Here is a 12,966-nt window from a genome sequence, read left to right as displayed (position 1 = left end):
TATGGGTAGCTATTTAAGTGACCTTGGGGATGAAGGGCAAACTAGCATTAACCTGTATAGAAGGCATGAGGAATTCAAGAATGTGGAACAAGGTGATTTGGTTTTTAATTTTTTAAAGATTTTTATTTATTTTGATATAGAGACAGCAAGAGAGGGAACATAAGCAGGGGTAATAGGAGAGGAAGAAGCAGGGTTCCCGATGAGCAGGGAGCCCAATGCGAGGCTCGATCCCAGGACTCTGGGATTTTGCATGACCTGAGCGGAAGGCAGACGTTTAATGACTGAGTCACCTAGGCTCCCTGTAATTGGATTTTAGAGTACAAGACAGCATATGGAAAAGAGTAAAAATTCTGGATGGAGGTTATCTCTCCATGTGCTGAGAGGGTAAACAGGGATCAAAAACCAATGTTCTGGGACGCCTGGGTGGCTCAGTCAGTTAAGCGTCTGCCTTCAGTCCAGATCATGATCTGAAGCATGTGGTATTGCTTCTTCATTTTGGCTAATCTGATGTGTGTAAGATAGTATGTCCTGATTCGTTAGCATTTCCCTCAAGCCAAGAGGTTAAACGTTTTTTCATGTTTTCTGGTTTGTTTTTTCCAGCATTATTAAGGTTTGGTTGTCAAATTAAAATTGTATATAATTAAAACATACAATATCATTTGATATACACATACATTGTGAAATCATTATCCCAGTTAAGCTAATTAGCATATCCATCACCTCACCTAGCTATCATTTTCTGGTGTGGTGATAACACACTTGAGATCTACTCTCTAAGCAAATTTTAAGTATGCAATACATAATTATTAACTATAATCACCATGGTGTACATTAGGTCTGCACAATCTGTTCATCTTATGACTGAAATATTGTATCGTTTTTATTTTAAAGATTTTATTTATGGGGTGCCTGGGAGGCTCAGTGGGTTAAGCCTCTGTCTCCAGCTCTGGTCATGATCTCAGCGTCCTGGGATCGAGGCCCGCGTCAGGCTCCCTGCTCAGCAGAGAGCCTGCTTCTCCCTCTCTATCTGCCTGCCTCTCTGCCTACTTCTGCCTACTTGTGATTTCTCTCTCCATCAAATAAATAATATTTTTTAAAAGTTTTTTATTTATTTGACAGACAGAGATCACAAGTAGGCAGAGAGGCAGGCAGAGAGAGAGGAGGAAGCAGGCTCCCTGCTGAGCAGAGAGCCCGATGTGGGGCTCGATCCCAGGACCCTGAGATCATGACCTGACCTAAAGGCAGAGGCTTAACCCACTGAGCCACCCAGGTGCCCCAGATTGTATCTTTTGATCAAATCTTTCCTCCCCCCCACCACAACCCAGCCTCTGATAAATTCCATTGTATTTTGTGTTACTGTATTTGGACTTTTTTTAGATGCCATGTAAAAGTGAGATCACGCAGGATTTGTGTTTCTGTGTCCAGTTTATTTCACTCCAGCTTTATCCCTGTTGTTGCAAATAGCAGGACTTATTTCTTTCTCATAGGTGAATAATAAGCACGCACACACACACATTATAGAATAATCACATTTTCTTTATTCCTCTGTCAGTGGACAGTGTTGTTTGCATACATTGGCTACTGGGAATGATGCTAAGGTGAACATGGGAGTGCAGCTCTCTCTTCAAGACAGTGATTTTCTTTCCTTTGGATAAATACGGGGAGAGTGGGATCACTGGATCATGTGGTTGTCCTAGTTACGTTCCTGCCAACAGGGTATAATGTTTCTCTGTTCTCTACACCCTCACTCTTTCCACTTTTGTAGACGTTCCACTTTCATAGAACAACCATGCTAACAGGTATGAGATGGTATCTTATGTGCTTTTCATTTACATCCCTCTGACGATTAGTGATGTTGAACACCCTTCCATGGACCTCATGGGCGTTTGCGTCTCTTCTTTGGAAAATGTCTATTCAGCTCCTGTGCCCATCTATTAACTGATCTAAATGCCAACATTGGGTGATTTTTTTGTTTAGTTGTGTTTTGGAGGGGGTTCTGGGTTTTGTGGGGGTTTTGATATTTGCATTGAATGAGTTCCTTACATATTTTGGATCTTAACCTTTTATCAATTATATCCTATTTGCAAATATTTTTTCCATTTCATATGTTCCCTTTTCATTTTGTTGATTACTTCCTTTGTGTGCAGTAACTTTTTTGTTTGAGGTCATCCCACTTACTCAGTTTTGCTCTTGTTGCCTGTGCTTTTGGCGTCAGATACAAAAAAAAAAAAAATTATGGCTAAGATCAATGTCAAGAAGTTTTCTTCCAAATTTTCCTCTAGGATTTTTAGTTTCAGCTCTTAGGTGAAGTGTTTAGTCTGATGGGTATTAGGGACGGCACGTGTGTACTGAGTGTTATACAGAACTAATGAATCATTGAACACATCAAAAACTAACGATATACCGTAGAGTGACTAACTGAACATAATCCATCAATCAATCAAAAGTTGATCTTTGGGGCGCCTGGGTAGCTCAGTGGGTTAAAGCCTCTGCCTTTGGCTCAGGTCATGATCCCAGGGTCCTGGGATCGAGCCCCGCGTTGGACTCTCTGCTCTTCGGAGGAGCCTGCTTCCCTTCCTCTCTCTCTGTCTGCCTCTCTGCCTGCTTGTGATCTGTCTGTCAAATGAATAAATAAAATCTTTTTTAAAAAAGTTGATCTTTGTGCATGATCTAAGAGTCCACTTTCAATCTTTTCCATGTACATATCTGGTTTTCTCAAGTCATTCACTGAAAATACTATCCTTTCCTAACTCTACATTCTTAGTGACTTCGTTGAAAATTAGTTGACCTTATGTGTGTGGGTTTATTTGTGGGCCCTCTATTCTGTTCTATTGGTGTGTCTGTCAGTTTTTATGCCAGTACTATACTGCTTTGAACACTATAGTTTTGTAGTATTATTTAAAATCAGAAAGTGTGTGGTGCATAAACAATGAATCTTGGAACACTGAAAAGATAAAATAAAATTAAAAAAAAAATAAAAGCAGAAAGTGTGGTGCCTCCAGCTTTTTTCTTTTTGTTCAGAATTGCTTTAGCTATTTGGAGTATTTTGTAGCTCGGTGTGAAAAAAATTTTTTTTTAGTTTCGGTGGTAAAATTTAGAGATTCATCAGTTGCATGTAACACCCAGTGCTCATTCCAGCATGTGCCCTCCTTAATGCCCACCTCCCAGTTACCCCATCCCCCCACCCATCTCCCCTCCAGCAACCCTCAGTTTGTTTCCTAGAGTTGTCTCTCTTATGGTTTGTCTCCCTCCCTGATTTCATCTTGTTTTATTTTTCCCTCCCTTCTCCTATGATCCTGTTTATTTCTTAAGTTCCACATATGATTGAAATCACATGATAATTGTCTTTCTCTGATTGACTTATTTTGCCTTGTTAGCATTATTAGCATTATTATTACCATTATTATTAGCATAATACCCTCTAGCTCCATCCACATCATTGCAAATGGCAAGGCTTCATTTTTGATAGCTGAGTAATATTCCATTGTAGTTTTTTTTTAAAAAATCTGAAAAATACCAATAGAATTTTGATAGAAATTGCATTGAATCTGTATATGGCTTGGGGCAGAATAAGCATTTTAATAACATTAATTCTTAAAATCTATGAACACAGGATATCTTTCCATTTATTTGTCTTCTTCAATTTCCTTCTGTGTCTTATACTTTCTAATGTACAGATCTTTTGCCTCCTTGAAATAAGAAAAAATAAAATGCAGCAAGCCAAACTGGTATGGTTTGGTTGGGGGGGGGTGCAGAGAGAGACATCTGACAGGGCTGAACAGAAGCCCTGAAAATCAGAGAAATTGTGACCATCCAGAGAGAGCCCAAAGAACCAACTGGGTCCAGAAGTGACAGGGAGGAAGAGGGAGCTGAGGTCAGGGAGGAGAGAGCCAAGAATGGAGGAAAGAAACCTAGTCTAGCCAAAAAAGAAGTGGCAGGTAGCACACTGCACTCAGACTGGGTTTAGAGTGGGCCATAAATGCAATGACTGGTGTTTTTCTAAGAAGAGAAGATACATAGATATGTGGAGGGAAGCAGGCTGTGTAAAAGATGCAGGCAGAGATTGGGGTGTGCTGCCACAGGCAGCAGGAATGCCCAAGCACCGGGACCTGGAAGAGGCAAGGGAGGATTCTCTGCTGTTGATAAACCATGAATTGAGCATAGGACTCCCCATTTATTCTCATTCAAACCACCATAAGCTAATATAGTACATTGTCTTTAAAATTCTAATTAATGCATGGCCTATCATACAGAGGTCCTGGAGGTCGCTGACCATGCAGGATATCATCATGTAAATTTCCCTGGTCCCTAGTTATCACGCCTGAACACCTCCTTCTTCTTCTTGTTCCTCTTCTTCCCCTCCTCCCCTCCCCCTCTCCTTCTCCTTCTCCTCCTCTTTCTTCCTTCTCCTCCTTCTCCTGCCCCCCCTCCCCCTCCCCCTCTCCTCCTCCTCCTCCTGCTCCCCCCCTCCCCCTCCCCTCCTCCTCCTCCCCCTCCTCCTCCTTCTTCTTCTTCCTCTTCTCCTCCACATCCTTCCTCTCCTTCTCCATTTTGTAGTTTTCAACCCTTACTTGACAATCAGCAATTAGTTCCCATCCACATTAACTATCTGTAGATTTTTTTTAAAGGTTTCATGTATTTATTTGACAGACAGAGATCACAAGCAGGCAGAGAGGCAGGCAGAGAAAGAGGGGGAAGCAGGCTCACCACCAAGCAGAGAGCCCAATGTGGGGCTCGATCCCAGGACCCTGGGATCATGACCTGAGCTGAAGGCAGAGGCTTTAACCCACTGAGCCACCCAGGTGCCCCTATCTGTAGATTTTTTTTTAAGTGGTAACACGTACATAGATAACCAACATATAGAACTTCTTTGGTGAATCTTCACCCTCACTACATTTTTCTGGACAGCCGCACATGAATACTGTCTAGAATATTCCTTATTCTTTTGACCCAGACAGCTTTGTTGAGCCTGGCATCAACATGCACATCTGGAGGTCCCATCTCTTTCATGGCAAATTTCCAGATCTCTCTGAGTGCTCAAGAGACACACTTCTCGAAACCCACTCCATGCATGGGCTTGTGAATGTTGGTGGTGTACTCTCTGGTCACTACCTCGCTGATAGCAGAACGGCCCTTCTTTCCACCCTTCTTTGTGAGAGCCATTCTGCTGGGCCCAGGTTGGGAAGGAACCCCTTCATTTTTCAGCTTCACTCCCTGAAATTTAGCCCACATCTGGAAACCAGTCAGGAATAATTTAAATGCATGGGAGGGAAAAACCCAACAGAAATTAACGTAAAAGATGAGCCTGGGTGTTACATGCAACTGAATTATTGAACACTACATCTGAAACTAATGATGTACTTTATGTTGGCTAATTGAATTTAAATTAAAAAATAAATAATTTACTCCTCCAAAAAATAAATAAAATAAAATTAACTTAAGATAAAATGATTTAATAGAAAATAAAAATAGGAAAGACTCAATGAGGGTAGAATTCAGCTATGTTGATGGAACTTGAATAGATTATGTCCAGACATAGATACTTGCAGAATACAAATGAGGGGTCTTGTCCTGTCCACCCCCATGCCCACCCTTACTGTGCTGTCCTCCCTCTCAAACCCAGGCAGCCACTCCTACACTGTGGCCTCACTCAGCTCCACCTCCCAGAATGCCAGGTCTGGCAGGTAAGAGCCCTGTATACTGGGTTCCACCTCATGCTCCATAAAAGGCTCTGTGCCTGGATCCTACTGGACCAGAGTGAGAATGTCCTACCCCAAGACATTGAGAATCTGGAATATGCAGATTAACGCACACTGAAGAGTCAGACCTGTCCCTGTTCTGGGGTGGAATCAGCCTCCACCAAACCTGCTGGCTCTGGGAGGGAGTTTTCCACTGTTAAATCCAGTGCCTATGATAGGAGGCACGGAGTACAGCTGTCTGAGGCATAGCTGTCCACTTCCACTCACTCTCTAACCTTTTGTTTTTCAGTCTTTGACCCTCTGAAATCAGGCTTCCTTCCCCATCTCTGCTAAAACTAATTGAGGGTTTTGAAGGGGCGGTGGGGGTGGGGGGTGGGGGGAGGTTGGGGGAGCCAGGTGGTGGGTATTAAGGAGGGCACGTATTGCATGGAGCACTGGGTGTGGTGCATAAACAGTGATTTCTGTTACACTGAAAATAAATAAATTAAAAAAAAACTACTCTACCAAAAGTTTAAAAAGTCCAGAAAACGCCAGAATCTTCCAGAATCACATCACTTGTTTTCCTTCCTGACCCTAGTGAGACAGTCTCCCCCTCTGACTTCTGTGATGTGACACCTTTATTCTATCAATTATTTGTTCACCATAAATGATTATAATGTTTCCTGGATACATTGTTTATAAGTAAAATGAATTGTTTATTGAATAATTTCAATGTGTCCTGTGCTGTGGGGTGGACAATTTTCATTCGGGGTAAAGGCAGTGAGCCTGCTAGCAAGGATTCTTTCTTTTTTTCTTTTTTTTATTTCTTATTTCTTTTTTATTTAAATTCAATTAGCCAGGATATCATACATCATTGGGTTTTGATATAATGTTCAATGATTCATGAGTTCAGTATAACACCCATTGCTCATCACACCACATGCCCTCCTTAATACCCATCACCCAGTTACCCCATCTCCCTACCCTCCTCCTTTTCTACAACCCTCAGTTTTGTTTCCTGGTGTCAAGAGTCTCATGTGGCCCGTCTCCCTCTCTGATTTCTTCGCATTCAGTTTTCCCCCCGACCCCTATTGTCCTCTGCATTATTCCTTACGTTCCACATATAAATGAAACCGTATAATCCCTGTTTCTCTGACTTATTCCACATGAAATCCAATCTCTTTTTTTTTATTTTTTTTCCAATTTATTTATTTTCTGAAATCCAATCTCTTACCCACAAAACCACCCCTCGACTCTTTCACAACCTTGTCTCTCAAGAGTTTAATGAAGGACAAGTTTGATGTAATAAAGCACAGTGGTATAGAGCAAGAAACAAGATTGACATCATGACGGGAAGTGAAACTGGGGGCTGTCTCACAGTGAAGCGCCCTACTGGATCCTTCCACATAACCTTTTCCAACGTTTCCTCTAGTTGTCAGAACGTTCCTCTTGGCTTCTGGCTCTCTCCACCTGCCTGGCAAGCCTGTCTGCCCTCAAGGCCTCAGCCAGTCTCTCTCTTGATTTTTTCACTTTCCAAGTCTGCCTCCGGATATCTCCAGGTGTTACTTGCTGTCTGCAGATGGGTGGTGGGAGATGGAGACCCACTCCTGGGACCATCCCTGCCCAAAATGGTACCATGCTGGGCCCAGGGCCACTAGGTAGAAACCCTACCTCCGCACTGCCTCGTGCAATGACTTGTGAGGTACTTATGAAGTCCAAAGTACTTAAAAGTTCTCCTTCACTGCTGTGGGCTTGGAGTCCCTGCAGTCTGCTGTATGCAGAGATTTGCTGGGGCTTCTCCAAGATCCTGTCCCATTGATTATACCTGACCTCATTGCCAGGATGGGAAGTTATGCTTGTGACTGGCCTTTTAAAAATGCAACTGGTCAGCCTTGTAGGAGGTGCAGTTCTTTCATGATGTCTTTTCTTGGCCTTGGTTAAATGGACTTGTCTTTTCTTCTCTATGGTCTGGAGCATCATGTTTCTTTTGAGCTTGCTCTTTGAAAACAAAAAGAAGTATGATATGTGAATAAGATGAGAGATGAGGACCACCAGCCACAAAGAATGTTCTCCACTCATTTGGATTTTCCACCCTCCTCTCTCCATGGGGAAATACGTCTTGAATTGCACTGGGCATCACAATCATTCAGGGAGTTGCTAAAACGTAGGTTTCTGGACCTCAAGCCAAGTAGGTCTGGGGTGGGGCCAGGAATCTACATTTCCAAGGGTTCCCAGGTGGTGCTGATGCTGCGGGTGCGGGTACCACACACTGACAATTAGTTCTGGGACACCATCAAGCAGACATAAGTCAAGAAAGTTTGAGGTCATTACCCAGTGCCAACTCCAGACCCTTTCTCCTCCACCACGTTCCCTAGAGGATGTTTCCCTCTTCCCACCCGTGTCAGTGTCAACCACACACATGCTAGTACCCCCTGACCCACCATTATTTGGGCACAAGGATCATAGGTTTCTTTGTATCCCAAGACTTCAGGTTTTCAGTTTATTATGCTTTAAGGCACACTACCTCCTGGAGTTCTTAGCTTTCGTGTCTCATCTTCAGTGAGATTATATCCCTCCCAACCCTGAGATAATCAATTTCTTTGACTTGCACACCGAAATCCCATATTCACTCAACTATCTTCCTGTTCATAAATAAGTAACTCAAAAACACCATATTCCCATCACACAGTTCCACTTTTTTTTTTTTTTGTACAAAGATCTCTATTGTAAACCACTTTTCAAGGCTCTGGTGCAAAACATTCTCCCTGATATTCCTCCTTCTCTTCTCCTTCCTGTTAATGTCAGTTCCTTTATCTGACTTAACACAATGGTTGATGCTTCTTAGAAATCAGTCCTGCTTTCACATTTGTTCATCCACACCCCTGTATAGGCCATCCTTCCATTTCCTTGATTTCAAATACCATTATCCCATAGAACTAGAAATGCCCATAGAATCAGCCCAGATCTAACTCCAACCCTGATACCCAGTGCCATCCTCCCACTCATCTCTTCGGTGATAATACTGATGACTCCACTCACAGTGACCAGATCCGAGGTTGAACCAACCAATTCCCCAAATAATTCATTTTTATCAAAGTGTCCCCAAACCCGCTGCTAATATAATGTCCTGTCTAAACCTGAGTGTCATTCCGGCCACCGGCCACCTCACACTCATAATAATGAGTCCTGAATCCATCTAAAAAACTCAACACCCAAAAAAAAAAACCAAAAAAAAAAAAAATCCAGTCAGGAAATGGGGAGAAGACATAAACAGACATTTCTCCAAAAAAGACATACAAATGAACAACAGACACATGAAAAACTGCTCAAAATCACTTGGCATCAGGGAAATAGACATCAAAACCACATGAGATTCCACCTGACACTGGTCAGAATGGCTAAAATTAACAACTCAGGGAACAGATGTTGGTGAGGATATAGAGAAAAGGGAACCCTCTAGCACGGTTGGTGGGAATGCAAACTGGTGCAGCCACTCTGGAGAATGGTATGGAGATTCCTCAAAAAGTTAAAAATAGAACTACCCTATGACTCAGCAATTGACTACTAGGTATTTATCCAAAGGATATATCACTTTGGATAAATCACTTGTCCAAAGGATATATCACTATCCAAAGGATAATCACTGTTTAGTGATTCAAAGGGGCACATGCACCCCAATGTTTACAGCAGCAATGTCCACAACAGCCAAACTATGGGAAGAGCCCAGGTGTCCATCAACAGATGAATGGATAAAAATGCTATAATGGAATATTACTCAGCCATCAAAAAGAATGAAATCTTACCATTTGTAACAATGTGGATAGAACTAGAGGACATTATGCTAAGCAAAATAAGCCAGTCAAGAGAAAGATAAATACCATATGCTCTCACTCATATGTGGGATTTAAGAAACAAAACAGATGAACATGTAGGAATGGAAGGAAAAATAAAATAAGAGAAAAACAGAGAGGGAGGCAAGCCGTAAGAGACTCTTAACTCTAGAAAACTGAACTGAGGGTTGCTGGAGGGGAGGTGGGGATGGGGTAATTGTGTGATGGGCATTAAGGAGGGCACTTGATGTAATGAGCACTGGGTGTTACATGCAACTGATGAATCTCTGAATTCTACCCCTGAAACTAATAATATACTATATATTAACTAATTTGAATTTAAATAAAAATTTTAAAAATCAAATAAATAATAAGACTCTCAACTTCTGAATAATTCTTGAGCACATTTCAGTTTCCCCACAAAACACCATTTCCCCAGTGATCTTTCTGATCCAGTCATCAGAATTACATTTTCTGTGTTAATTTTTTTCAATGTTCACTAGTACATGTATTATCTCTTTCATATAGTTTTTCTTTTTTTTTAAGATTTTACTTATTTATTGAGAGGAAAAAGTGAAAGAGAGACAAACCAGGGGAAGGGGAAGGGAGAAGCAGGCTCCCAGCTGAGCATGAAGCCCGATTCAGGGCTCAATCCCAGGACCCTTAGATCATGACCTGAGCAGAAGGCAGACGCTCAAATGAGCCACCCAGGTGCCCCACATATTGTTTTTCTATAAATGGATATTCAGTGAAGAGATGATTAATGTGAACCTTAATGTTTTATACTAGTATCCACTTGTTTTGCCTTAGAAGGCACTAAGTTATATTTACTGAAAGAAATTATTCAAACTAAAAAAAAAAAACAAAACTTTCTAGATTTTTCAAATAAATTCACTCAACCACTATTATACAGCAAGATCATCTCTATGGTGCCAGACTGCACTAAATGATCACTGCCTAAGATTTTTTTTTAATTCTTTCTCCCTGGAATTCACTGTAGCATTCCCTTTATCCACAGTTTCAGTTAACCAAAGTCAACTGTGGTCTGAGGTCCAGATGGAATGGTTAGAGGAGTGTACCCTAACCCTACATCACAGTGCCTATGTCATTCACCCGACTCCATCCCATCACATAGGCATTTTGTTATCTCACATCATCACGAGAAGAAGGGGGAGTACAGTAAAATATTCCAAGAGAGACTACATTCACATAAATTATTATAATATATGGTTATACTTAATTCTACTTTATTATTGTTGTTAACTTCTTGCTGTGCCCGATTTCTAAATTAAACTTTATCATAAGTATGTATGTATAGGGAAAAAATATATAGGATATACATAGGGTTAAATACTATCCATGGTTTCAGGTATCCACTGAGGGTCTTGGAACATGTCACCCTGGGGGATATGGGAGGAGTACCATAGAAGATTCTAATCACAATAAGCTGTTTAAAATGCAAACTTAATCAGTGTGCCTTTCTTTTTAAACCAACCATTTCTATCACTTTTTTAAGGGAAGCCATAAATCCCATATCATTCCAGTTGTCCTGACATAATTATTTCTTTTTTTTTAATTCTGTTTTATTTTTTCAGAGTTCCAAGATTCATTGTTTATGCACCACACCCAGTGCTCCATGCAATACGTGCCCTCCATAATACCCACCACCAGGCTCACCCATCCCCCCCTCCATCCCTCCAAAACCCTCAGTTTGTTTCTCAGAGTCCACATTCTCTCCTGGTTCATCTCCCCCTCTGATTTTTCCCAACTCACTTCTCCGCTCCATCTCCCAGTGTCCTCTGTGTTATTCCTTATGCTCCACAAGTAAGTGAAACCCTATGATAATTGACTCTCTCCGCTTGACTTATTTCACTTAGCATAATCTCCTCCAGTCCCATCCATGTTGATACAAAAGTTGGGTATTCATCCTTACATAATTTTTTTAAGTTTTATTCATTTATTTCAGGGAGAGAGAGGCAGACTTCCCACTGAATATACAGGGAGCCCAACATGGGGTTTAACCCCAGGACCCTGGGATCATGACCTGAGCCAAAGGCAGAGGCTTAACCCTCTGAGCCACCCAGGTGCCCCTCCTACCATAATTATTAACAATGACCCTTTCAATACTCAAGAGGTCCTAGTTTGGATGGAAAAATACTTGATCCTCCCATTTCTAGAACACCTATTACATGCCAGGTTGTGCACTAAAACCCATGATCCAGAATTTAACTTAACAAAGTTACTGCCCCTCTTTATTTTAATCTTGGTGAGACAAAAGACTTAATACAAAGAGTAATGAATGTCTAATATCATGACAGGTATAATTAATGGCTGTGACAAACAGTAAGGTTGATAGAGGAAGGAGGAGGAATGGAGGAAGATAGTGGGGAGGGATAACAGGACAAAAAAAATTAATTACAGGGGCGCCTGGGTGGCTCAGTGGGTTAAAGCCTCTGCCTTCAGCTCGGGTCATGGTCCCAGAGTCCTGGGATCGAGCCCCGCATCGGGCTCTCTGCTCAGTGGGGAGCCTGCTTCCTCATCTCTCTGCCTGCCTCTCTGCCTACTTGTGGTCTCTGCCTATCAAATAAACAAATAAAATCTTTGAAAAAAAAAAGAAATTAATTACAATTATTGATGATGAGATTAGGGGAGGACTAACTGAGGACATATGTGAGCAAAGAACTAAATTAAAATTTAAAAAAAGACCAAGAACATTGCAAATTAAGGAATTTTCCAAAGAGGGGAACGATTTAAACAGTGCAGGACCACAGGCTACATCCATGTCCTGGTGATATTGTTGGTTGAAAAAAAACCACAAAACAAAAATATCTAGCCTATTAGCCCAAAAAACCTTCACATGCAAAATAGTACAATACCTTAAACATCACTTCAAAAAACATTAACACCTAAGAAGCAGCTTTCAGTAAGATTTCTCCTCATTTTTAAATCTCGTGTCTTCTCACTTAAAAGAAGTTTCACATAAGGGTAAGCATACTAAAGGACCCTGGTTCCATCAGCATGCACTCCACACTCACCAAAGCGGGCTGGTTGGAAGAACGCGCGGATGCAGGTCCTTCCATGGCTGCACTCCTGATGTGAGAGCTGGTGGCTTGCTGGAAAGTGTGAGATTTCTGCTTCTGACTCTCCTTTTATGGAGGAAGGGAGAGGATAACCCAATCAGCCGATAATCCGGCGGAAATACCCTGTCTTATATCAATGGGATTCGAACGGTTCCTAAATCTTTATACCAAGACACAAAAATTGGGGCACCTGGCTGGCTCAGGGTTGTGAATTTGAACTCCACATTGGGTTGCCTCTTTGGCTGTAGAGATGACTTAAACAAACTTTTTTAAAAACACAAATATGTGGAGATTTTGACACTGTCAGATACTGTTGTAGATGAAATCGTTGAATACATTTGTAGGTGAGCTATATTGGGTGGGTTTTTTTTAAGATTT

The 12,966-nt window shown here is 41.5% G+C and overlaps 1 protein-coding gene and 1 pseudogene across 1 annotated transcript; both read right to left on the bottom strand.

The window, feature by feature from the left end:
- Positions 1 to 4,585: 4,585 nt before the first annotated feature.
- Positions 4,586 to 5,163, bottom strand: LOC122910798 (annotated as a pseudogene).
- A 1,943-nt stretch (positions 5,164 to 7,106) lies between these two features.
- On the bottom strand, positions 7,107 to 12,588 carry LOC122910797 (putative methyl-CpG-binding domain protein 3-like 5). The gene is made up of 2 exons (XM_044255430.1): positions 12,544 to 12,588; positions 7,107 to 7,676 (listed from the first exon to the last, which is right to left on the bottom strand). Exons 1-2 carry the CDS (start codon positions 12,586 to 12,588, stop codon positions 7,107 to 7,109), a joined length of 615 nt encoding a protein of 204 aa, XP_044111365.1.
- Positions 12,589 to 12,966: the final 378 nt, after the last annotated feature.

The sequence above is a fragment of the Neovison vison genome, chromosome 6, assembly GCF_020171115.1.
Source record: "Neovison vison isolate M4711 chromosome 6, ASM_NN_V1, whole genome shotgun sequence".
Taxonomy (NCBI): Eukaryota; Metazoa; Chordata; class Mammalia; order Carnivora; family Mustelidae; genus Neogale; species Neogale vison.
Note: the sequence above shows the minus strand (reverse complement) of the source record. Positions and strands in the feature narration are given on the sequence as shown.

Bases quoted from the DNA above. Each gene is read 5' to 3' on its own strand.
- LOC122910797 (XM_044255430.1), bottom strand. From the start codon at position 12,588: ATGGAAGGACCTGCATCCGCGCGTTCTTCCAACCAGCCCGCTTTG. The intron at 7,677-12,543 runs GTGAGTGTGGAG...TTGTTTTCAAAG, and splicing joins CTTCCAACCAGCCCGCTTTG to AGCAAGCTCAAAAGAAACAT.